Source organism: Salmo trutta, chromosome 18 (genome assembly GCF_901001165.1).
Source record: "Salmo trutta chromosome 18, fSalTru1.1, whole genome shotgun sequence".
Lineage (NCBI taxonomy): Eukaryota > Metazoa > Chordata > Actinopteri > Salmoniformes > Salmonidae > Salmo > Salmo trutta.
Genome location: NC_042974.1, coordinates 47,943,417 through 47,967,220, shown reverse-complemented (window position 1 = coordinate 47,967,220; position 23,804 = coordinate 47,943,417). Strand labels below are relative to the sequence as shown.

At 41.4% G+C, this 23,804-nt stretch overlaps 1 protein-coding gene across 3 annotated transcripts in view; it reads right to left on the bottom strand.

The window, feature by feature from the left end:
- Positions 1-23,804, bottom strand: part of LOC115153404 (ligand-dependent corepressor) — a 47,342-nt gene that overhangs the window by 20,715 nt on the left and 2,823 nt on the right. For all 3 annotated transcript variants that reach the window (XM_029698819.1, XM_029698820.1, XM_029698821.1), the window contains exons 2-6: positions 11,535-11,600; positions 7,896-7,975; positions 2,967-3,099; positions 2,405-2,731; positions 1,228-1,324 (exon numbers count right to left, since the gene is read on the bottom strand). In XM_029698819.1, coding sequence (XP_029554679.1) covers positions 1,228-1,324; positions 2,405-2,731; positions 2,967-3,099; positions 7,896-7,975; positions 11,535-11,600 — 703 coding nt within the window. The remainder of the gene's footprint in view (positions 1-1,227; positions 1,325-2,404; positions 2,732-2,966; positions 3,100-7,895; positions 7,976-11,534; positions 11,601-23,804) is intronic.

Below are 23,804 nucleotides of genomic sequence, written 5' to 3'. Positions count from 1 at the left end.
AAGAAATGAAATCCAAAGAAAAAGAAAGAGAAATGTGTCCAGCCCTGTCCAGATAGGGCAGGATAGGGCAATGTTGGTCATTGCAGTAAAGCAGTCTGGCGTTTAATAGCAGAGCAGGGTGACTGTTACCAAATGACTAATGCTAATGTATAGCCCTTAGCGAGTGACGTTACCACTGAACAAGCACAGCAATAAAAGAGTAAGCCATCAGTATGGGATGTTATAGGGCTACTTATTTCACATAAACCCTCACAATATCAACCTGACAGAAATATTGTTACTGTAAGAAAACATCTGAAATACTTATCTGCAAGGTTAACACAAACAAGGCACTTTCACACAGTACTGTTATGTGTGATAGAAAAATCAACAGATCTTATTGATTGAAAATTCTCACATTAAATTCATGAGTGATTAATTAACTAGTGATATGGCAATTTGCGAGGAGAGGCCATAATCACGGACAAATAGAAGAGTGCCCTTTTCAAAACTGCCGCTAGAGTTGTAAGACAATATCATATTATGACTTGACAGGCGTCTGCTCTTCGCACTTTAAATATTCCCTTCACCTCCGACCAGTTGCCATTTCAACTTTTAAATATCAAATCAAAGATGGGGCTGCATGAGGGGATATATGCATTGAGTACAGAGCTGTACGATCTGAACGAGATCAACAGCACAAGCAGCTTGATTCCCTCCCTCCCTCCTCCTCCTCCTCCTCAAGAGAGGGGTGCAGCTAGAGGGCGGAGCAACTGGGGCTAAATTAATCAAAATTTCATTACGCCGTGTTCCATTTCAAACGCACTAATGTCCATACATTAGATGATATCACGAGGAATTGCCCTCGGGCAAAATATAGAGTTCACTGGATTAAAAATTCAAATTCTTTTTTCAGTTTGAAATGAAGGCTTGGTCAATGTAAACCATTGAACATGATGTGTGATTAACAGAATAGGAAGCTCTATTGGTTAGTGGTTATTTCACTTATTTCTTCAGTCCATTGGAATATTAACTACATTTTATTGAGTATTTAAGGAATTAATACATGTTGTTTCCTGATACCAAAGAATCTCCTTCAAGATTTGTTTGTTGAAGATGCACATGTGAAATCCCTTTAAAATGTTGTCACACAGTCTAATCAGCCTGACAGGCTGGAGCTGCCCAGGACCGGGGTTGGTGACAATCCTTTCAGGACCTCCTACCTGTAGTTAGAAAAATCGGTCTTACCCTCTGAGAGTAGACATCTGGGAAAGGTGAGGGCTGTGGGGCGATGACATGCTGCTTCTGGCCCGTCCCTTTTTGAGTGACAGGTCCAGGACTCCATCTAGGGACAGGACATAAGGTTTAGTAACTTAGAAAGCAAGAGCCATTCTGTCAGGTGTGCACATAGAGAGAGAGGACTCATCTTTGTATCTGAGCCATTATAGCAGCTGTGACAGCATGGGCAGCACCATTGAGGCCATCTTCATTTTAAAATAGTCAATTTTCTTCACGATTGGCTGATCCCTCCTTATGACCCAGCTGGACATGACTACAACAGGGTCATCAGGAGGGATCAGCCAATGAAGTTGGAAGTCCCAACCAGTTGACTACATTAAAATGGTGGAAGCCCTCAATGACCCTGCTCATGCAAATACAGCCTTTTGGCCACTAGAGGCCTCTATCATTCTCTATGGGTGTGCAGGATTTGTTCAGTACAGTAGGGTAATGAATCTGCTGGTTCCGGTACCTTGTACTGCAGGCTGTGGCGGCATCCTCTTGACAGTGAGGAAGAGGTTACTTTATATAAAATCTACAATCAGACCTAGTGCATCTGCTGGTTCAGTGTAATACCAGAGCTAGTGCGTCTGCTGGTTCAGTGTAATACCAGAACTAGTGCGTCTGCTGGTTCAGTGTAATACCAGAGCTAGTGCGTCTGCTGGTTCAGTGTAATACCAGAGCTAGTGCATCTGCTGGTTCAGTGTAATACCAGACCTAGTGTGTCTGCTGGTTCAGTGTAATACCAGAGCTAGTGCATCTGCTGGTTCAGTGTAATACCAGAGCTAGTGTGTCTGCTGGTTCAGTGTAATACCAGAGCTAGTGCGTCTGCTGGTTCAGTGTAATACCAGAGCTAGTGCGTCTGCTGGTTCAGTGTAATACCAGAGCTAGTGCGTCTGCTGGTTCAGTGTAATACCAGAGCTAGTGCGTCTGCTGGTTCAGTGTAATACCAGAGCTAGTGCGTCTGCTGGTTCAGTGTAATACCAGAACTAGTGCGTCTGCTGGTTCAGTGTAATACCAGAGCTAGTGCGTCTGCTGGTTCAGTGTAATACCAGAGCTAGTGCATCTGCTGGTTCAGTGTAATAGCAGAGCTAGTGCGTCTGCTGGTTCAGTGTAATACCAGAACTAGTGCATCTGCTGGTTTTACCTTGTTCTACAGGCTGTGGCGGAAGCTTTTTGACAGTGAGGTCAAGAGGCGAGTCCTGGTCGGCCATAAGCAGCTTGGAGAGGACAGGGTTCTGGCTGGGTACGGAGGATGTCGCAGTACCACCAAGGCTGGCAGCAGGGGGCAGCGAGGGAGGAGGTGGCAGGCTTTGATCTGAGTGGGCCTGGGTAGCAGGGCTGGGTGCAGAGGGGACTTCTTGAGAAGAGGAGCTGTTTTTTGAGGTATATTCGGCAGCAAACTGGCGGATCATCCTCTGCATTATCTCCCGAGCCACTACTGGAATGTGCAGGTCCGAGAAGCTGGGGACATCTGAGGGAGGGAGAGGGGAAAATAATATATCACAAAGATATCTGTAGAGAGGGTTGACCCTTAGCCATCTCAACCATAGCAACAGTTTTATCAAATGTAACTAAGAACACATAAGGCCCACTTCCAGACATAGCCTATTCTTGCTAGAATTTCAATATACAATCTTACAGAAATGGTTGTAACACAAGCACACAGGATGTGGTATGTAACAAAAACTGTTCTTGTAAAGACCTACCTTTTTTGTAGAGGACTGCACTGAGGAATTCCTCAGCTTGTTTCTCGAGTCTGTTGATCTTAATCTGGTCTTTGACCAGCAGGGGTTTAGCCCCACTCTCCAACCCCTGGTTGCTCAGGCCAACTAAGTGCTCCTGGGAGAAGAGAGAAACAGAAACACAGCTAAGTGATGGAGAAACAATGAATAGCACCGTCACTGCAGAAGTGGGAACCTGTGGTGTATGGTAGACCCTTACAAATATATAAATATCGTTGCTGCACGAGTGACGTGACAAATGAATAGCATCATCTTGTTAGAGGGCTTTGGAAAAAACAAGAGTATCCGAAGAACACCGGTAATCATCTTCATTATACAGACCCCTACACAGCGCTCATACCTTTTGATCTCAGGAAAGCTTAACGAATAATTATGTGGCAGATTTGTCACAGAGCAAACTAAAGATGTGCTGTATTGGTTAAGACCTCAGCATGCTTCAGTTCGGCTGGCACCTAGCAGAGTGCTCACATACTCCCTTAAAAAGACCTGGAGGAGAGGAAGAGCAGTCTGTTCTTTTCATTTCTCTTCATGTGCAGCTCTGCCTCTGTACAGTGCATTTGGAAAGTATTCAGACCCCTTGACTTTTTCTACATTTTGTTACAGCTGTATTCTAAAAGGGATTAAAGTGTTTTCCCCCCCTAAATCTACACACAAATCAGGTTTTTAGAATGTTTTGCAAAATAATAAAATAACTGAAGTATCACATTTACATAAGTATTCAGATGCTTTACTCAGTACTTTGTTGAGAGACCTTTAGCAGTGATTACAGCTTCGAATCTTCTCGGTTATGACGCTACAAGCTTGGCACACCTGTATTTGGGGAGTTACTCACATTCTTCTATGAAGATCCTCTCAAGCTCTGTCAGGTTGTATGGGGAGGGTCGCTGCACAGCTATTTTTAGGTCTCTCCAGAGATGTTCGATCGGGTTCAAGTCCGGGCTCTGGCTGGGCCACTCAAGGACTTGTCCCGAAGCCACTCCTGCATTGTCTTGGCTGTGTGCTTAGGATCGTTGTCCTTTTGGAAGGTGAACCTTTGCTTCAGGTTTTCATCAAGGATCTGCACTTTTCTCCTTTCATCTTTGCCTCGATCCTGACTAGTCTCCCAGTCCCTGCCGCTGAAAAACATACCCACAGCATGATGCTGCCACCACGTTTCACGGTAGGGATGGTGTCAGGTTTCCTCCAGATGTTACACTTGGCATTCAGGCCAATGAGTTCAATCTTGGTTTCATCAGACCAGAGAATCTTGTTTCTCATGGTCTGAGAGTCCTTTAGGTGCCTTTTGGCAAACTCCAAGCAGTCTGTCATATGCCTTTTACTGAAGAGTGGCTTCTGTCTGGCCACTCAACCATAAATTCCTGATTGGTGGAGTGTTGCAGAGATGGGAGAACCTTCCAGAAGGACAACCATCTCCACAGAGGAACTCTGGAGATCTGTCAAAAGGGACCATCGGGTTCTTGGTCACCTTCTTGACCAAGGCCCTTCTCCACCGATTTCCCAGTTTGGCCAGGTAGTCAGCTCTGGGAAGACTCTTGGTGGTTCCAAACTTCTTCCATTTAAGAATTATGGAGGCCACAGTGTTCTTGGGGATCTTCAATGCACAAATTTGTTGGTACCCTACCCCAGATCTGTGCCTTGACACAATCCTGTCTTGGTGCTCTACGGACAATTCCACAGATCTAATGGCTTGGTTCACTCGACCCGACCTCAACCCAACTGAGATGGTTTGGGGTGAGTTGGACCACAGAGTGAAGGAAAAGCAGCCAACAAGTGCTCAGCATATGTGGGAACTCCTTCAAGACTGTTGGAAAAGCCTTCCAGGTGAAGCTGGTTGAGAGAATGCCAAGAGTGTGCAAAGCTGTCATCAAGGCAAAGGGTGACTACTTTGAAGAATCTAAAATAGATTTAACACTTTTTTGCTTACTACATGATTCCATATGTGTTATTTCATAGTTTTGATGTCTACACTATTATTCTACAATGTAGATAGTAAAACTAAAGAAAAACCCTGGAATGAGTACGTGTGTCCAAACTTTGACTGGTACTGTATGTAAATAAGGTATTTGTTTATTGTGCAAAAATGTTTCCTTTTTTTTTTGCTTTGTCATTATGGGGTATTGTGTGTATATGTTTTAAAAAAAATCAATTTTAGAATAAGGCTACAATGTAACAAAATATGGAAAAAGTCAAGGGGTCTGAACACTTTCTGAATGCACTGTATTGTAAGGGCCAGTTACTGGGTGAACTTTGAGCAAATTACCCTCCAATCCTCATCCATTAGATTCTGTACAGTCAGTCAGAATTAGTGTTGTCACAATACCAGTTTTGACTTTGATATCGATACCAGGTTAAGTATCACGATACTCGATACCAAAACCAAATAAGGCATATTAGCCAAAGTCACAGAATGGCACTTGATCCAGACAGATAAACTCAGCTACTGCTTTGTTCAATTGTTGGGCATCTTTTGAGTTCAATATCATTACATTTGAACATTATGTCAACAACAAAAATTTGACAGTCATTTATGCATTAATTAATCAATTATACAATCAATTTGACTTTGTTTTACTAATCTAACTACCAAACAATGGAAATAATGTATTTGAATGGTAAATCTATTGATAAACTTAGTAAATCAAGATGAAGCATAGGTCGATTCGCAATACAGGTGAATGCATATTATTCAATAGGATTGTGTGCATGCATTGAGTTTGAGCTTGTTTTAGCTGATTTCATGAGGTTAAAGACGACAGTCCCTTCCATTTAGGACTTATTTTATTAGCAACTGCTAGGGGAACATTATTTTATTGTACTGATCAACAACATTTGCATAAACAAAATCTCTTTTATAAAAGTGTGCGCTGCTTCTTTAAGAAAGTCCACAAGGCAGAATTAAACATTTTGGGTCTTTATTTTTGGTTAGGGTTAGGAATAAGGTTAACAGTATTGATAAGGTTAGGTTTAAAATCACATTTTAAGAAGAGAAATTGTAGAAATAGGCAGTTGATGACTGTGGTTATAGTAACTAGTGATGACCCAGAATATGGCTACGGAATCTAGTGGAAATCGCACTGGAGGCGAGGAAGTGAACAAGTTTTTGGTGACGAGGGAGTAAATTAATAAAGATTTTGGTGACAATCAGCTTTGAAATCAGCATATATTTGAATTATGGTTTGCATATTATCACAAACAAAGTATAGGGTAGTGAATTCATTCAGCTGTAAGCTAGCAAGGAAAGTAAGCCTATAATTAAAGCTGGAAGCTACCGGTATTCTCTTGCATTGTCAAGTGTTCTAGCCTGTATGGACATTGTTTCGAACAGTAATGAGCAGTTTCAACATTTCTACATGCCGTGTTGCATTATTCAAGTCTGTTAACTTCTGTGCAGCATGAGTGGGCAGCAGCCCAGACAGCTCTAGCAATGAATGAGTTAGAGCCGAACCGCTGTTAGGGTCAGACATCATTCCTGTGTGCGCACACACAGTGTTGGTCCCATGTTTCATGAGCTGAAATAAAAGATCCCAGAAATGTTCCATACGCACAAAAAGCTTATTTCTCTCAAATTTGGTTTGCAAATTTGTTAACATCCCTGTTAGTGAGCATTTCTCCTTTGTCAAGATAATCCATCCACCTGACAGGTGTAGCATATCAAGAAGCTGATTAAACAGCATGATCATTACACAGGTGTAAGACCAATCTAAAATGTGCAGTTGTGTCACACAACACAATGCCACCGATGTCTCAAGTTGAGGGAGCGTGCAATTGACATGCTTATGACAGGCATGTCCACCAGAGCTGTTGCAAGTGAATTTGAAGTTAATTTCTCTACCATAAGCCGCCTCTGTCATTTTAGAGAATTTGGCAGTACGCTCAACCGGCCTCACAACCACACGTAACCATGCCATCCCAGAACCTCCACATCTGGCTTCTTTACCTGTGAGATCGTTTGAGACCAGCAACCCAGACAGCTGATGAAACTGTGGGTTTGCACAACCGAAGCATTTCTGCACAAACTGTCAGAAACTGCCTCAGGGAAGCTCATCTGCGTGCTCATCATCTTCACCAGGGTCTTGACCTGACTGCAGTTCGGTGTCATAACGGACTTCAGTGGGCAAATGCTCACCACCGATAGCCACTGGCACACCGGAGAAATGTGTTCTTTACAGATGAATCCCGAGAGTGAAAGCGTGCAAGGCGATAGAGAGCTAGAGAGAGATTCCATTAACCCAGGTTTATTCATCAAAAGCAATGTTGCAAAAAATATATACATCGCGACATGTGTAATGGAAACGGCAGCTATAGGAGAAATGTTCAAAAGACTGATAAATAGTTTTTCGTTCGACAGGGGTAGATATTTTTGTCAAACCTTTTTTTTTTTTTTTTACAAATTATGGAAACGTTTTATAATTAAAGCGGTATATGAGGCACGTGATGTCATCACGTAACTATAAAGCTCCACCCACCATTTAATTCTAAATGCATACTGCTTGCTAAATCTATCTATTCTCTTTTTATTCAACAATAAAAAGTATGTTTCTTTGCAGGACAAGGATTGTCTTGACTTTCAAGAATGCCTGAATTTCTTCACCTTGCTTTTCTGGTTGACTGGATGCAAGTTTCACCATATAATTATTTCTCATCTATAGGTGCAAGTCTCACCATGGCCCGAACTGTGGTGATAGGTTGGCACATGAGAACATTTGTAATATGGGAAATATAAGTCAATTCTTGCATTCTATCCATGCTGGCTTTTGCGAGCTACCGGAAGACATAAAACTAATTATTAATGTACAATGTGCCTAAATGGATAATGAAAACACTTCATTCACTACAGGTGGAACCGCAGAAGACAGAAAGAGGAAAAACTTTTTAAAAAAGAAAACCAGTTACCTTGACTTTATCTCGTCTTAAGCAGCAGAACAGGCAGTTCTCATCAAATGACCAGTCTGACACGCCTTCAGGCTCACAGTCTGTGGATCCAGGAGAAACATTTTAGAAAGGAGAGGACAGGGTATGGTGGAATATGACAAAAACTCAGATGGTGGTTAAAAACATGAAAAAGCAACAACAATTCTCCCAAAGAAAACCTCTTTAGAAGTCCTGGATACAGTGACAGTCCACTAGACTTACAGTATCTCACAAAAGTGAGTACACCCCTCACATTTTTGTAAATATTTGAGTATATCTTTTCATGTGACAACACTGAAGAAATGACACTTTGCTACAATATAAACTAGTGAGTGTACAGCTTGTATAACAGTGCAAATTTGCTGTCCCCTCAAAATAATACACAGCCATTAATGTCTAAACCGCTGGCAACAAAAGTGAGTAAACCCCTAAGTGAAAATGTCAAAATTGGGCCCAATTAGCCATTTTCCCTCCCCGGTGTCATGTGACTCGTTAGTGTTACAAGGTCTCAGGTGTGTTACATTTGGTGTCATCGCTCTCACACTCCCTCATACTGACTGGTCACTGGAAGTTCAACATGGCACCTCATGGCAAAGAACTCGCTGAGGATCTGAAAAAAAGAATTGTTGCTCTACATAAAGATGGCCTGGGCTATAAGAAGATTGCCAAGACCCTGAAACTGAGCTGCAGCACGGTGGCCAAGACCATACAGCGGTTTAACAGGACAGGTTCCACTCAGAACAGGCCTCGCCATGGTCGACCAAAGAAGTTGAGTGCATGTGCTCAGCGTCATATCCAGAGGTTGTCTTTGGGAAATAGACGTATGAGTGCTGCCAGCATTGCTGCAGAGGTTGAAGGGGTGTGAGGGGGGGTCAGCATGTCAGTGCTCAGACCATACGCCACACACTGCATCAAATTGGTCTGCATGGCTGTCGTCCCAGAAGGAAGCCTCTTCTAAAGATGATGCACAAGAAAGCCCGCAAACAGTTTGCTGAAGACAAGCAGACTAAGGACATGGATTACTGGAACCATGTCCTGTGGTCTGATGAGACCAAGATAAACTTATTTGGTTCAGATGGTGTAAAGCGTATGGCGGCAACCAGGTGAGGAGTACAAAGACAAGTGTCTTGCCTACAGTCAAGCATGGTGGTGGGAGTGTCATGGTCTGGGGCTGCATGAGTGCTGCCGGCACTGGGGAGCTACAGTTCATTGAGGGAACCATGAATGCCAACATGTACTGTGACATACTGAAGCAGAGCATGATCCCCTCCCTTCGGAGACTGGGCCGCAGGGCAGTATTCCAACATGATATAACGACCCCAAACACACCTCCAAGGCGACCACTGCCTTGCTAAAGAAGCTGAGGGTAAAGGTGATGGACTGGCCAAGCATGTCTCCAGACCTAAACCCTATTGAGTATCTGTGGGGCATCCTCAAACGGAAGGTGGAGGAGTGCAAGGTCTCTAACATCCACCAGCTCCGTGGTGTCGTCATGGAGGAGGACTCCAGTGGCAACCTGTGAAGCTCTGGTGAACTCCATGCCCAAGAGGGTTAAGGCAGTGCTGGAAAATGATGGTGGCCACACTTTGGGCCCAATTTGGATATTTTCACTTAGGGGTGTACTCATTTTTGTTGCCAGCGGTTTAGACATTAATGGCTGTGTGTTGTTTTATTTTGAGGGGACAGCAAATTTACACTGTTATACAAGCTGTACACTCACTACTTTGCTACAATGTAAAGTGTCATTTCTTCAGTGTTGTCACAAAAGATACTCATATTTACAAACGTGTGAGGGGTGTACTCACTTTTGTGAGATACTGTAAATGACTCACAGATGTCAGAGTCAAGCAGTTATTGGGGAAAGAAAAAACATGACTAGACATTGACAATTGCTTGGTAATAAAAATCTTATTTTCAAGTTAGTGATTGTTATGTAATACTAAAAGTGTATATTATGCACTATATTCACAATTGATTGTTTGGTTGCTTACATGAATATCTAAAATGAGATTAGTGGATAAGTGTACATTTCTACATTATTTAATCTCTGAAAACAATTTATTAAATTAGTATTTTCAATATAGCGCTATTAGCAACGCTATTTAGCGGACTTGGTTGATTCTGTGATCTCAAACAACTGAGCTTACTAACATTCATCAACAATATGGGCAAAATGGATTATTGACAATGGAAAAGGTGGGAATGTTCTTTTCCCTTGTCATATAGATTGATACATTTACTCAAAATAGCATTGAAATTGCTTTTCCAGATGGCATTTCAGTGAATATTGGGTTGTGACAGACAACCTGGTCCAATTTGGGTCCTGAGGCAAAATCAGTTGAGAACCACTGGGCTAGACTGTGATCTCAGTCACACTCAGTCTAAGTATGACTGATGATTCATTTAGCTCAAGGAGCTCATCTAAGATAATTAAAACAAAGAAAGTTACCAAATGGTGTCAGAGACTGGGAATTTGTGCCTGGTTGGTCGGTTGCCATGGAAATCCATTTGCTTCGAGTCCTACTAACCTTCAGCTAAGAGCATAATTTAATAATTGAGTACATTAATATACCTAGTCAGAGGTGGTGGGCAGTTTCACATTGATTCACTGTTGAACTAGGTCTAGAGAGCCTATTAAATCATCTACATTAAATCTAGAAATAAATCATGTCTGATGGAATAGGCTTTCATGGTCAGCTTATCTTTAACCGATCTCTAAAGTTAATATTGTCTTCAATGTTCTCCAAGCAATAGGTTACTCAGATTAAAAAAAATACAATTTTAGATTTTTTTAATGTATAAAACTAAGTCCAGTCTTGATCAAGTATGGCAATTAACAATAGTGGTCCTAGTAGTCAATTCAAATCAGTAACATTCTTGTCAGAAGAACGAGCATGGTTGAGATAAGGTTAGCACACGTTGTATGTTTGTTTTGTCAAGCACAACAACGCAGTCTTGCAGTACTAGGAGGTTTTTGACTCCCAGAAGCCCAGTTCACTCCTAGTAGTAATGATGATAGATTGAATAGTGTTCTAGCTGAACTCACATGATCTTGAGTAACCCCACCAACTTCCCCATCATTTTGTTTCTAAGGATCGTATTGTACAGTTGCTTCGAACCAAAGCAACTGGTACTATAGTCCCATTTAGGATAGTCTTTTACAGCTCTCGAGCAGAAGTCGTCAAAACTCTAAATAATGCCTTCCATTGTCAGTAAATATCACGCATTTTGTCTGAAAGAACTGTACAGGCTTTAACATTGGCTCCAGGCCAGCCCAAACTCCAACTTCATATGAACACAAAGCGTGTCTCTTTCCAGAGGCCAAGCGGACTGTTTACAAGGAGGAGTGACTGTGGAAGGGTACCACATGGTACAATAGCACAGCATTGTGATAGGGGGACAAATATAGGCCTACGTACACTCAGAAAATACTGAATACTTAGGCCTACACTTCCTGACGTGTTTGGCTATGGAATTGTTAACCAAATCAACGCTGGCATCAGTTCAGAAGTCTTGGAACAACTATTTGTGTTTATGACATGGGATGGACATGATTTCGGTTTTAATGAGTGTAGCGGTGATGTGGGTTTGTGTGTCAGTCAGTGCAACAAATGGACTCACCTTTAAATAACGTTAGATCCTCCAGCAGCCCCGACCCAAACAACCCTTCTAAAATGCTCTCAAAACCTGGAGAAAAAGAACAATACATTCCATGAATACATAGAACATTCTATAAACCCACGAATAGGCAAAATGCCAAACAAATATGCATTTCATTCTACAAGTGTTGGGGAATTTCAATCTGTTAGTGGCCCAAAAACATGTAGCCTACAGTTTAAGATGTAGGCCTATGCTTCCCATTGCATTCACTGTAAATGTATGATAGAGTAAGTACATAGGCCCTAGTCTACTGCCAAGGAGCCCAATTAAAATGTATTTTCGCCAAAGTGTCAATTACTGAGAAACTTTGACATTCTCAGTGCTCAAACACCATCCTTCCTATATATGCCTAATTCTCCACAACCCCACTTTGACTTTCAATTTCATCTTGAAGCACACCCTCAGCAAATCTCCTCTTGCCTCACATAAAAAAAATACACATTAAATGGAATGCACGTACATTTTGACTAATGATATAGCATGCACAAGGGTCTGCCAGTTGCCAAGCAACAAGAAAGACTACACAGTTTGGTGTGCTAACATGTTGAGGCAACGGTCAGAGGAGAGGGCTTGGGTCTGTCAGTCAATCAATAGTACTGCAGAATCTGTCATGTCTCACATCAGACTGCTCTGGACATACTGTACTGACAGGAGGCAACGGGATACACACCATGGCAATGACATTGTGATAATTGTCATTTTTATTGAAAAATGTTGAGAGCTTGTAATAAATCTTCAAAATTTTGCAACGAGATACTTAGCCTAATTAATACAACACAGCTTTAGTCACCCCAGTCTCAGTCTCAAAAGCACTTGGAACTTTTGGAATCCAAGATTTTTCTCCCGCCGTGCCATTCTGCTTGTAAAAATAATGACCAACCTTACCCTCAAGTAAAAATGATGACATTATTTTTGTTCAGGTTATTGCCCATAATTGTCAGTTGCACGATTATGCAATGATTGTGACAGCACACACACAATACGTAGGCTAGGCTATACACTGACTGTCAACACAAGTCCCTCTTAACCACCAACAGCAGGAGTTAGTTTACTCATCTATAGAGAAAGGGTGGCTGGCTCACTAGGCTGAGCACTGTTCTCTACAGAACATAGCCTAATATGATAAGTGGGATTTTCCACAAAATGAATGCCTTTTACACCCCTTTGATATTTTAAGTAATAATTGTGCACCAATATTGCATTTTAAAAGCCTGTTAAATTCAATGAAGTGCCCTTTAACGTAGACCACATGGATAATTAAATACAGATTTTTTTATATGAATAAAGACTTCCTATTATCAAAATCCTGCATTTTGACATGTCCCTCCATGCACCCTCTGACTTCCAGGAAGATATTAACCCAGTTAACTTGGCTTTACAAAGTTGGGGTTATTTTTACAACATTATTATTTATTTCATGAGATTAGCGAATCATTTTAAGGTAAAAAAACTAAAAAACCTGGCCCTCATTTTAAGGTCAACCCTGCTATGTGAATTGGACTTGTTTTAATATGGTGAAAGTATGCCTTTTTTTATTGAACATTGAACAAATCAAAATGTAAAAGCAGGTGAGCTGGTTCTACTCTTTTTGGCCATTTTCTGGTGTTTTGTGGTGGAAACTGAGTGGGTCGAGCATACCATGCCAACCCTGTTACCCAGATAGACAGGCTAGAAATGTCTTTAATTATAAATGTTGCATTCATATGCCCTTCCTTGTTGCACACAACGAGCTTCCCTTTCCCATGTCACACAGGGATTTATGGCTGATTTAAAACCCTGTTACTTTATAGGTACTTATAGCAACGAACAGGCAGACCTGAACACGCTCCTGCAAGCTACCACTGGATTTCTTAGAACGCTACTAATGGGAGATTACATGCACCTGTGTGTTAAACCCACAAGAATAAACCAACAGATCAGTTGATCTCTCGTTGTTACCTTGTCAAGTGATTCTGATACTAGACAGCTGCTCCTACGTGCTCCACTCCCGCCCCCAATGAAACATTGACCCATCGGACACACTAAGGCTGAGGAATAAAACATTTTGTTTTATAAGAATATAGAAGTATGCCTATATTTCATTCAAATGTTTCACCTTTAAAAATAAAAAAAAATGATATGCGTGCTATTTGAAATAACCATTAACCACATTTTCATTTGACACAAAATGATTATAGGCTAAACTCATCACGACTGACTTGATTTAATAGCCTACACATTTGAAATATGGACAGTCCAGGGATATCCCCCCGATCTTAATAAGATACAAGCAACTTATAATTAAATGGACAACAAACTGGAAACAAATTATATGAATAGGCTACACCAACAGTTTTACATTCATACAAGGTGTCGGGTAAATTGCCACAGATTTGCCGTGGTATACTAACTGAGGAAATACTTTATTTCAGTCGTACAGAATGATTGTCAAATAGATAAATCGCCCTTAGTGTACTAACAAAGCAGGATCAATTTGTTCAGAGGGCGAAATATTCTTGAAAGATGTTGGCAGCAATCAGGACTAACAGAACATCGACATACATCCGCTTTAAGAAGTGGTACATCGTGGCCAATGATGGTAGCAATTGATCAACTGTGTGGGCGATTTTATCCCATATCGATGGTTTAACAAGAGATTACCTTATGTTAGTACACTGGCCAATTTTCATTGCAATAGGTCCATTGATGCGTTAGAGGTCAGAGGCGACATCTGTCCACTTGTCTGTAGAACCACACAACATGCTCTAGTAAAGACCCTCACCATAGTTGCAAAAACAGAATACATTTAGGCTAAGTGTTGTTTACCATCATGTTGTTTTGGTGCAATGGCAAATAAGAGGACAGTGTGTATGTTCTCAAAGTTTATTTTCCAGTAGCCTCCACCAGGATACAAAAAGGAAATGTTTGTCATTTGCCAAAGTCACACTTCCTAAAGACTTTCCACAAGTAACATTACTGGAAAATACTGCATCTAGACACAAAAACCAACACAGCATGTTTGTGCATTTTAATAAAATACACATACTTACTAATGTTTCCACGAGCAAAACCAACCTACGATCCAAGTCATCAACCCATCACCAACTTGCCATTCACTCTCTTCCTCAAAACAGTCAAGTGCCAACTGATTAAAAACCCTCTCTCAAAATCCCCTTGTTCCAACCCCATCCTCCACCTCTAGAACAGAATGTGAAAAAACAAACAGATAAATAAAATGGTTAAATGTAGCTGTTCAAGCCTACAGCTAGAGCGTTCCTCTGTTTCTGGGTTCATGCACAGAACTTAACCTAGTCCTCCTTTTAAAACCTTGCCTCTCTCCCATTCCCCCCAAAAAAAGAACAGGCAAAGACTAAAAAGTAGTGATAAAATATAGGCTAGAACTAGCCCCTAGCTGGAGGAAGAGAGGGAGGGATGTGCTGTTTCTGGGTTAGTGAACAGGACTCCATCTGCAGCGGCTAGCTAACCTAACCATCCAATCCCATGTCGGGAATATTTCAGAGAGAGAAAAAAAGAAAAATAGGTCATCCACGTTGGTTTGACAAATCAACGGCATTAAATCAAACCCCTCTTCAGGAATGTATTTTAGGGCATTTAAACATGAGGCAGTGAGATGCACTATTAAAGGGCTGTCAGTAGCAACACAACAATGAGCTCTGGGTGCTAGAACAACATTGTAATAAACAACTACTGGGCTATACAGAAACAATACTTGTTTTCCTCCAATTTTGTATAAATCACTAGACAGCATACCTACTTTAAAAAGAGGTCATTACTACGTCATCATGAACTGTGCATTGGTCTCGGTTGCAAACGCTCATACGACACTCATCAACATTTAGTTACACTGTGATGTTGGCTCACTTTACCAGTCTTGAATAAGATGTGGGCATTTGTATTAGAGGTCGACTGATTTATGATTTTTCAACACCGATACCAATGGAACTATACAGTTCCACTCATTACTAGCGTAAGACCTAATAACAACCCATTGGTTAATAAACACAATTCCAAAGAAACATTTTGGTGAGCGCAGCAGCGAAGGGAGGTAGGTAGAGGGGGAGCCAGTAAAGTGTGTTCTAGAGGCTAACTCATGTAGCTGACATGCTGGATCTCATGAAGAGTTAACTCAACAACAACAAAAATTGCTAACTCGGAGCATCCAACAATGGGGTGTGGGTGTGGTGATGGTGCTGAATACAACAAAAACGCATGGAAGAAATAGCCAACTATCCGACCCTCAGAACACACTGCTAGTAGTGAGCTACTGAAAAGCATGCTATCCAATATATGAAGGAAGCATTACAACCAGTGACATGGGAGTTCTTCTAGGGATCGTGACCACTTGATAAACCATTAGGCCTAACCCACTAATTGAAGAAATGAATTAGGCTACTGTGGATAACCAGAGGTACATGCCTACAGTATATAGGGTAGAATAGGCCTACAGGGTAGAGATACGATTCTGAAGCTAGCCTATAGCCTACAGGCATGGCAGTAACGAGGCGCAAGGTAAAGAGGTGTGGAACAAAGAGTTAATAAGAGAGACTGCAAAATATGATCCAATAGCCATTAGGCTAGGCTACACTACTTACCTAATGTGAGGAAATCAATTAAGGCCAATCTTAAAAGATTCAGGCTAGTATCACGGAATATTACAAAGAAAGGTACCCCACCATTTGCCATGTTTTCAATTGAAAACACTGGTACATTACATTTCTAGGGTCTTTGTGCCTTGTCTCCAGAAATCTAGAGTAGACACTGTCAATCTACAGTTCAGAGGCCCAATATCAAAATGTAAGTAAATTGCTGAGCATAAGGATGGCAGGATTCTAGATGAACCATACAAATTAGAGGTCGACCGATTAAATGAATTAGGGCCGATTTCACGTTTTCATAAATTCGTATCCGGCATTTTTGGACGCCGATTATGGCCGATTACATTGCACTCCACGAGGAGACTGCGTGGCAGGCTAACCACCTGTTATGCAAGTGCAGCAAGGAGCCAAGGTAAGTTGCTAGCTAGCATTAAACTTATCTTCACATAGTCACTAATTAACTACACATGGTTGATGATATTACTAGGTTAACTATTAAGTTAAAATAAAGTGTTCATTCAGTATTGTTGTAATTGTCATTATTACAAATATATAGAATAAAATAAAAAATATAATAGGCCCAGTAATCGGTGTCTGCTTTTTTTTGTCCTCTAATAATTGGTATCGGTGTTGAAAAATCATAAATCAGTCGACCTCTAATACAAATGCCCATATCTTATTCAAGACTGGTAAAGTGAGCCAACATCACAGTGTAACTAAATGTTGATGAGTGTCGTATGAGCGTTTGCAACAGAGACCAATGCACAGTTCAGACTCCGAACTGAATAGAGTCTAAGTGAATAGAAATGAAGAGCGGGCTGGCACTGTCAAGAGCTTTGCTTGACATACCGATAGGTTTCATACAACCATTCTCAAACACTGCAGCAGACTTCCTTGTTGGTTTTGGGTTGAATTCAGGCTCAACAGCAACCTCTCACAAAAGTCCTACACTTACGAATCCGAGACCATGATTGTGCTTCCGTTGTGGGTGTGGTAGCAAAGCATCCTTTATTTGCATGCAAGTAACATACAGTATATTAATATGCCTTACCATGTCTCCCGACAGTGGAACTGCTCTGGCGCGCTGCATGAAACAGAGCCGTGCTTCATCCGCGCAGTGCCGAACTATCTTCCAAAGTCCAACGAGGCACACTTAAATGGTTTCAGACGGCACTCTATCCCCGCTCTTCCAAAGAGTTACTTTTTGTTTGGTGAGGTGATATTAGCAGTTTGAACTAGGGCCAACCCTCCTACAACTCAAAAGGCGATTACAGTATGTGTATAAGAGCACTTATTAGATCTCTTATTCAATCTAAATGTTATAGGAGCTCCTCATGAGTGGTGCATAAGCTATACTGTATGAGCGCATGGAAACAGTTGAGGGTCGTTCCATGTCACTTCAGCAAGCCATGAGAATTGATACTGTATACTTGTTGTTGGTTTGGGATTGGGGTCTATGGCTGGCTTTTGACCATTTCTTTGGAATCCTAATGTTAGAAAAAGTTTGGTCCAAATCGGATTCAAGGTAGTATATTTGGGGCGGCTGGTAGCCTAGTGGTTAGAGCGTTGGACTAGTTTCCGAAAGGTTGCAAGATTGAATCCCCAAGCTGACAAGGTAAAAATCTGTCGTTCTGCCCCTGAACAGGCAGTTAACCCACTGTTCCTAGGCCGTCATTGAAAATAAGAATTTGTTCTTAACTGACTTGCTAAAGGTAAATACATTTAAAAATATATATTTCGTGAATATCATATACATTTCAAATTTAGGTGCAATCAATTAGCTTCATTCCTCAGTGCGCAAACTATATTTCAACAAAATAATGATACAGAAATGCGAAACGTATCTTTTTCAAAGGATTTCAGAACACTCCAAGATGGTGGGTATCGAAATCCTCCTTGTGCTTTTTGAAGTGGAACGACCCTTGAGCTACTAGCTCCTATGAGGAACCAGCTGCAGCATGTCTGTCTTTAGTTAGGCCTACCATGCAGCTACAAGGTGCTCACCGCTCAGTGTGACTAACTACCCAATCTCCCTTTGCCTTCTCCTGACCTATATCTGGAACCAATTCAGGGCTGAGGATGGGGGAAGAGATTTGGAGTGACACCATCTCCCCTCCCAGAAGCACTTAACTCCTGAAGTCCCCTTTTAGCAAAGCTCTGGGTAGCAGTCCCCTTAGGCACAGATCTAGGATCACCTTAAATTATTAAGATTTGGGGAGGTTAAGGGAAACCTATATTCTGACCTTGATCAGTGTCTAGGGGCAATTTATCCTAATCTAAAAGACTGGACTACTACAGTAACTACTATTACAGAAGTAGTGTAATAGTGGATAAGTGATCTTAAAAATGGACAAGATACTAGTTATCATGGTATAGGCTGCTATCAGGTTACACCACTTGGGTGTTTGAGCATGTACAGATGTAAGATCTTAATTTGATCACTCAGTGCTGAAAATGTTCCTGCATGGCAGGAAATGCAAATTTAGTGTAGTGTACTCAAGGGTTTAAAAAGACTGAACGTTTGTAATTCCACTTAAGAAAATGTCAGACTTGATTTGCTCTAATGAAAAATGTATTAACCCCTACAAAGAAAATTACATTAATTATAATCCACATTTCCTGTTGCTCCAGGATAAGTTTCCTGCTATAGCAAACTGTCTCCTAGTCTCCTCAAAACACAGTACATCACTCATTAGGATACAGATGTAGGATCTTAAAGAGATACTTCGGGATTTGGCAATGAGACCCTTTAACTCATGGATAGCGCAAAACACCAGTCTCAAAACAATCCACGATTTACGGTATTGCCGTCACAGTACACAAGGGGGTGCTAAACTCGCAACAACAAAAAGTCCATTGGGCATCTAACCAGAATGCGAACAAAATTAGCACAAACTAATAGCGAATTTCAATAAAGGCTGCTAGCTAAATATGCTAATGAGTGAAAATGAAAAACAAATTAAAAAGACAGGCAATCCAGCTCAAAGTTATACAAGTATAGATAGCTATCGAATGTCATTTTTGGTGAGTTTGGACATTTACAAGCAAATGTGAACGAGAGACAATGTGCAAATGAACAAAGTAAACAGATGCTTGTCTGAAGGAAGAACAGTTACTGGCTCTGGAGCAGTGTGTGGAGTTGCTAGGGCAACAGGTCTGCCTGCTCTGCTCGGAGAATGGGGGGGGGGGGGGAGCAGACTGGCCGAGAACAGAGAGGAGAAAAAAAAAAGGAAATCAAGATAGCAAGAGTGGCAGCTGTACAGATAACTCATCCAAAGCACTGACTTCTCAAACACAGCAGAAAGCTAACACTATATGGTGCTCCGTCTCCTTAATTCAGCCACTGACTTAGCTAACTAGCAAGTTAATCCACATACACAGCCGGACTCACCAGCTCCCGCTTTCTCCCGTTGTGCCATTTACAAACCAAACACGTGACAAACTCAACTGTTCTGGGGAACTACGGTAAGATTCATAATGTCAAATTATGTGACAGGTGAAATGAAGAACGCAATAAGCTAAGAGTAGCTACAAATATTCCAATTATTGAACTTGAATTTAACTTCAAAATAAAATATAGTTGACAGTATTGAAAAACAATCCTGTGGCTTTTTCCAAATACCGGTATACCGCCCAAGCCTAATAGAAATGTTAACTAGGTTAGTAGCCTATGCCTACCTGGCAGAATGATATCATGATTATTTGCATCAATCCATAGGTCATTTGTTTTGCAGACTCTGCAATCACATGAGCGCTAGAGAAGCACCGCTAGTGCACTTGCATAAAAGGCTACACCCAAAATTTCTACGATTTTTCACAGACTTCAAAAGTGGTCTCCTGTTGTGGTTTAAGCATTGTTGTGGAAAACAACATTTTGTATACATTTTTTTTATTTAAACGTGATTTTGAGAGTGAAAACCTGAAAAACAGAAACCTGGGAAAACAAACTAGAGAAAACAGAATTCGGGGGGGAAAAAGTACAATATTTTATAGGGCCCACTGTTTGTGTTTGCACATGTGTGCGCAAGCTTTGGGGTTAAAGTTTATGATGGATGAGGAAAAGTGAAAAGTGAGATGAAAGATGCATCAAAAGAAACAGCCTACATATCTCCTATTGTAGTTGGTGCAGAGTTGCAGTCATTTCTATTTTAAGTAAATCAATTCAGCAGCCTGTGAATCAGAATCCTATTCATGAACGTAAACAAATGATAAAAGGGATTGATTTTCAGCGCATGCTCTCTACATTGTAGTTATTTAGCAGACACTCTTATCCAGAGTGACTTACAGGAGCAATTAGGGTTAGCTAAGTGCCTTGCTCAAGGGCACAGCGAAATTTTTCCCCTAGTTGTCTCTGGGATTCGAACCAATGCCCTTAACCGCTAGGCTACCTGCAGCCTCTAGCCTACTAAAAATCCTGGCCATTTCTAAGCAGTGAAATAAGGGTACAAGACTTTACACCAGTCTGTCTGAACTGGAGAAAGATGTTACATCATGCACGTCTCTCTCTCCCCAAATTTTAATAGTATGCAAACATTTCATCGTCAACCTCGCCTCTCTTTTCCCTGTAAGATTCTGTGGTTAGGGGCTGTGTACCATGTTCCCTCTCTGGATGAATCCCAAATCACTCCCTTCCCCTCGCCCCTCCATTTGCATGCGAACGCGCAACTCCGCCATATGCACAAGCGTCCCAAAGCTGAGAGAGTGAAAATTGAGGGTATAGGGGCTAATTTAGACCATTCGATACATTTGGAGTTTGCGCAATGTAATACAAAAGAATGGATAGGCGTGACTAATTATATGCCACGTGCAATTGTTTGTGTGATTTCGAGACATGACAACAGATGAATTACCTCCCAAATTAAATGTTCAACACATTTTGTAAAATGACAAGGGGGATTAATTCATTTGAATTTCATGCTTGTTTTATTATTTCAAAGTGAAACATGAATTGCGTCATTCAAGTAACGAGTGTTTCCCATAGTTGATGGGATTATTGATCCCCTCACCACTCTCTGAAAGTCATCATCCGAGTTGTCAGCAACACGTGACAGAGGCAGGAAGTGGCGAGGCGGTGGTTTGGGATTCACCGTTTCTCTCTCTTCATGCTAACCCCCATCTTTGTTCTCTACTCCACTGACACTATTGGGTTATAGCTGACATTTCCTCTTTCCTAAGCAGTCTTCACAGGGAGCAAAATAGAGGAGATCTTAACAAAAGCTAATTGGGGAGCTTCTCTCATTCAGCCTAGAGCAGCAGAAAGTAATCGTCATAACTAAAACACACACAAGTTATGTTCTGGGGCTGGTCGAAACAGAGGACACAAATCAGTAAATCAGTTAGTTTTAAGGTCTTTTCGTGCTTAAAAAAGAAGCACATGCTTGATCATATGATGTTCACATGTTCAGTGCAGTTGATCACACTCGCACACAGTATAAAGGAGGTCATTGACATGCTAGAGTGAGGCTCAATGCAGATAAGTGCACAGACACAGATACAGGGGCTGAGGAGGAGTGATACAAAAGCACAGAGCACACTACAAATCAAGCACACAGGGCTAGGGGTACAAGCCTATCATATAGAAATGATCCTAGCCTGCTTTATTGCTTCGAGCCGATGATAGCCTAATCATGTAGCTAATACACATGTATTAGCCAAAAGATCCATATTGATACAGCAATACATTTTGGACAGGGCGTTGAGCACCTAAGATGTTCTGGTAATGACATATGCTACGCAATGCAATAATGACACGTGGGTAACAAAACATTGATTTCGACAGGTAGTGTTCCATCTCTACAGGGCATTGAACAAGTCGGCATAGGGAGCAGCAGCATGCAGTTATACTACCCAGTAAGAGTAACGAACGTGGCGAGGGATCTGAGCAGCATTCTGGGAGGGAAACAAAGCCACGCTCCACTAAACCAGCCTAAACCTAATGTGATGCAACCCGACAGTCCAATGGCGTATTGCTGCTCTTAAAATAACAAAATCTACGGAGACTACAGCCTACACACATACTGTATGTACGTCTCTAGGTTACACCAATTACAAAGCCATGTGATAAAGGGTGTTGGAGTTTTTGTGCATCTCTCTGTAAAGCCTACCTGACCTTTGGCATAGGCTACTGTCGTTACAACGAGGCTATACACCAAATCATGTTTAAACCTACCAATTAGAAACAAGGCATAGTTTTATCTAGGCTAGGCAAAATGAGCAATTTAGTCACAAACACAGATCTGCTAAATGATACAACGTAAAACGTTGGCTACCTGTAGAGATGAAAAGTGCACCATTCCCTTTGTGAAAAATGAATGGCTACAATAAAAAGATGATTGGTGGGTAGGGGGGGGATTCTACCTTCCATTAAAAAAGGCCTTAGCAGGGCTGTGTGCAGAAAGAAGGCTTTGTCTGTTCATACACACACAGAGAGAGAGAGAGAAATGGCTTCTTATGTAGGCCTAGTTATTGTGGGATCTGCACGAAGAATTCAGCAAATTGGGCTAGACTGCATTACTCTGGATGAAGTATGAATTCTAAGACTGATGTAGGCCTAAGCAGTGTATTCAAGGCAAGAAGACTAAACAAAGCAACAGCTATATGGTTCACAACTATGTTGTCAATACAAGTAATCTGTCAGAGGGAACACATTTTCACTACTGGTAGTCTAAGCACATCCCTCTGTAATAACACAGGCACGGGTCACAACAATGGCATCTGTAGAAAATAAACAATGTCACAAGGAAGGAGAAGCTAAACAGAATAACAGAAGCACATCCACTAAACAATGTTTTCTAACCGTCACCAATGTCATTGTTTGGAGACCACGGTATTTAACCTTCCATTGTTTCGGGGGGGGGGGGGGGGGGGGGGGGCCCTAGATGCAATACGCTGCACTTCAAAAGGTAATCATAAAGAACTAGGCCTAGCTGTGGCTTCAGCTGAAATCGCTATGGTCGTACAGAGACTGTTGCTAACCCTTTCGACCCTGTCTCAAAAACGGAGAAATACAAAATAAACACTGCACTATAAACTCAGAACCCTCAAAAACACCATAGAGATCAAGAACTAGGCTATATCCCAACACTGGTGGGACTTTAGAGGTACCCGTATTGTCCCCTACTGCAGCTCTGGGTTGGGGCAGTGCCGTGCAATACGATTTGAACTAGCCTGAGCGCCACATCCAATTCACAAAGATTTTGTTCCCCTGCTCCCAGTTGTAGTTGTCCCATCTGAAATTGTTATGACCCCCCCTCCAAAAATCAACTTTTTCTACACCATAAAGTCTGTATTGGCCTTCCATGTTTCACTGGCATTCATGGTCCTTGATATTCCAAACCATTTGGAATGCAAAACATTCCCAAAACAAGACCGAGGATTCATGTACAGTGGATAAACACGTTTGCATACGGAGGCTGATAGACAATAGTTTCTGCTGTTCTGTTGGACAATCACTCCTCTCTGCTCCATGACTTTACTGTTCACATGAAAACAACACACACATACAACATGGAACAAAATGTCCGTTTCAGTTTGAGCAGGCCGGTGCTACTCTCGTCTTTCCACCAAAAACCTGAACAAAAGGCTGTTTTTGTCTTGACTTTAGGTAATAATGGGGGATGCTGTTATGAAGTCTGCT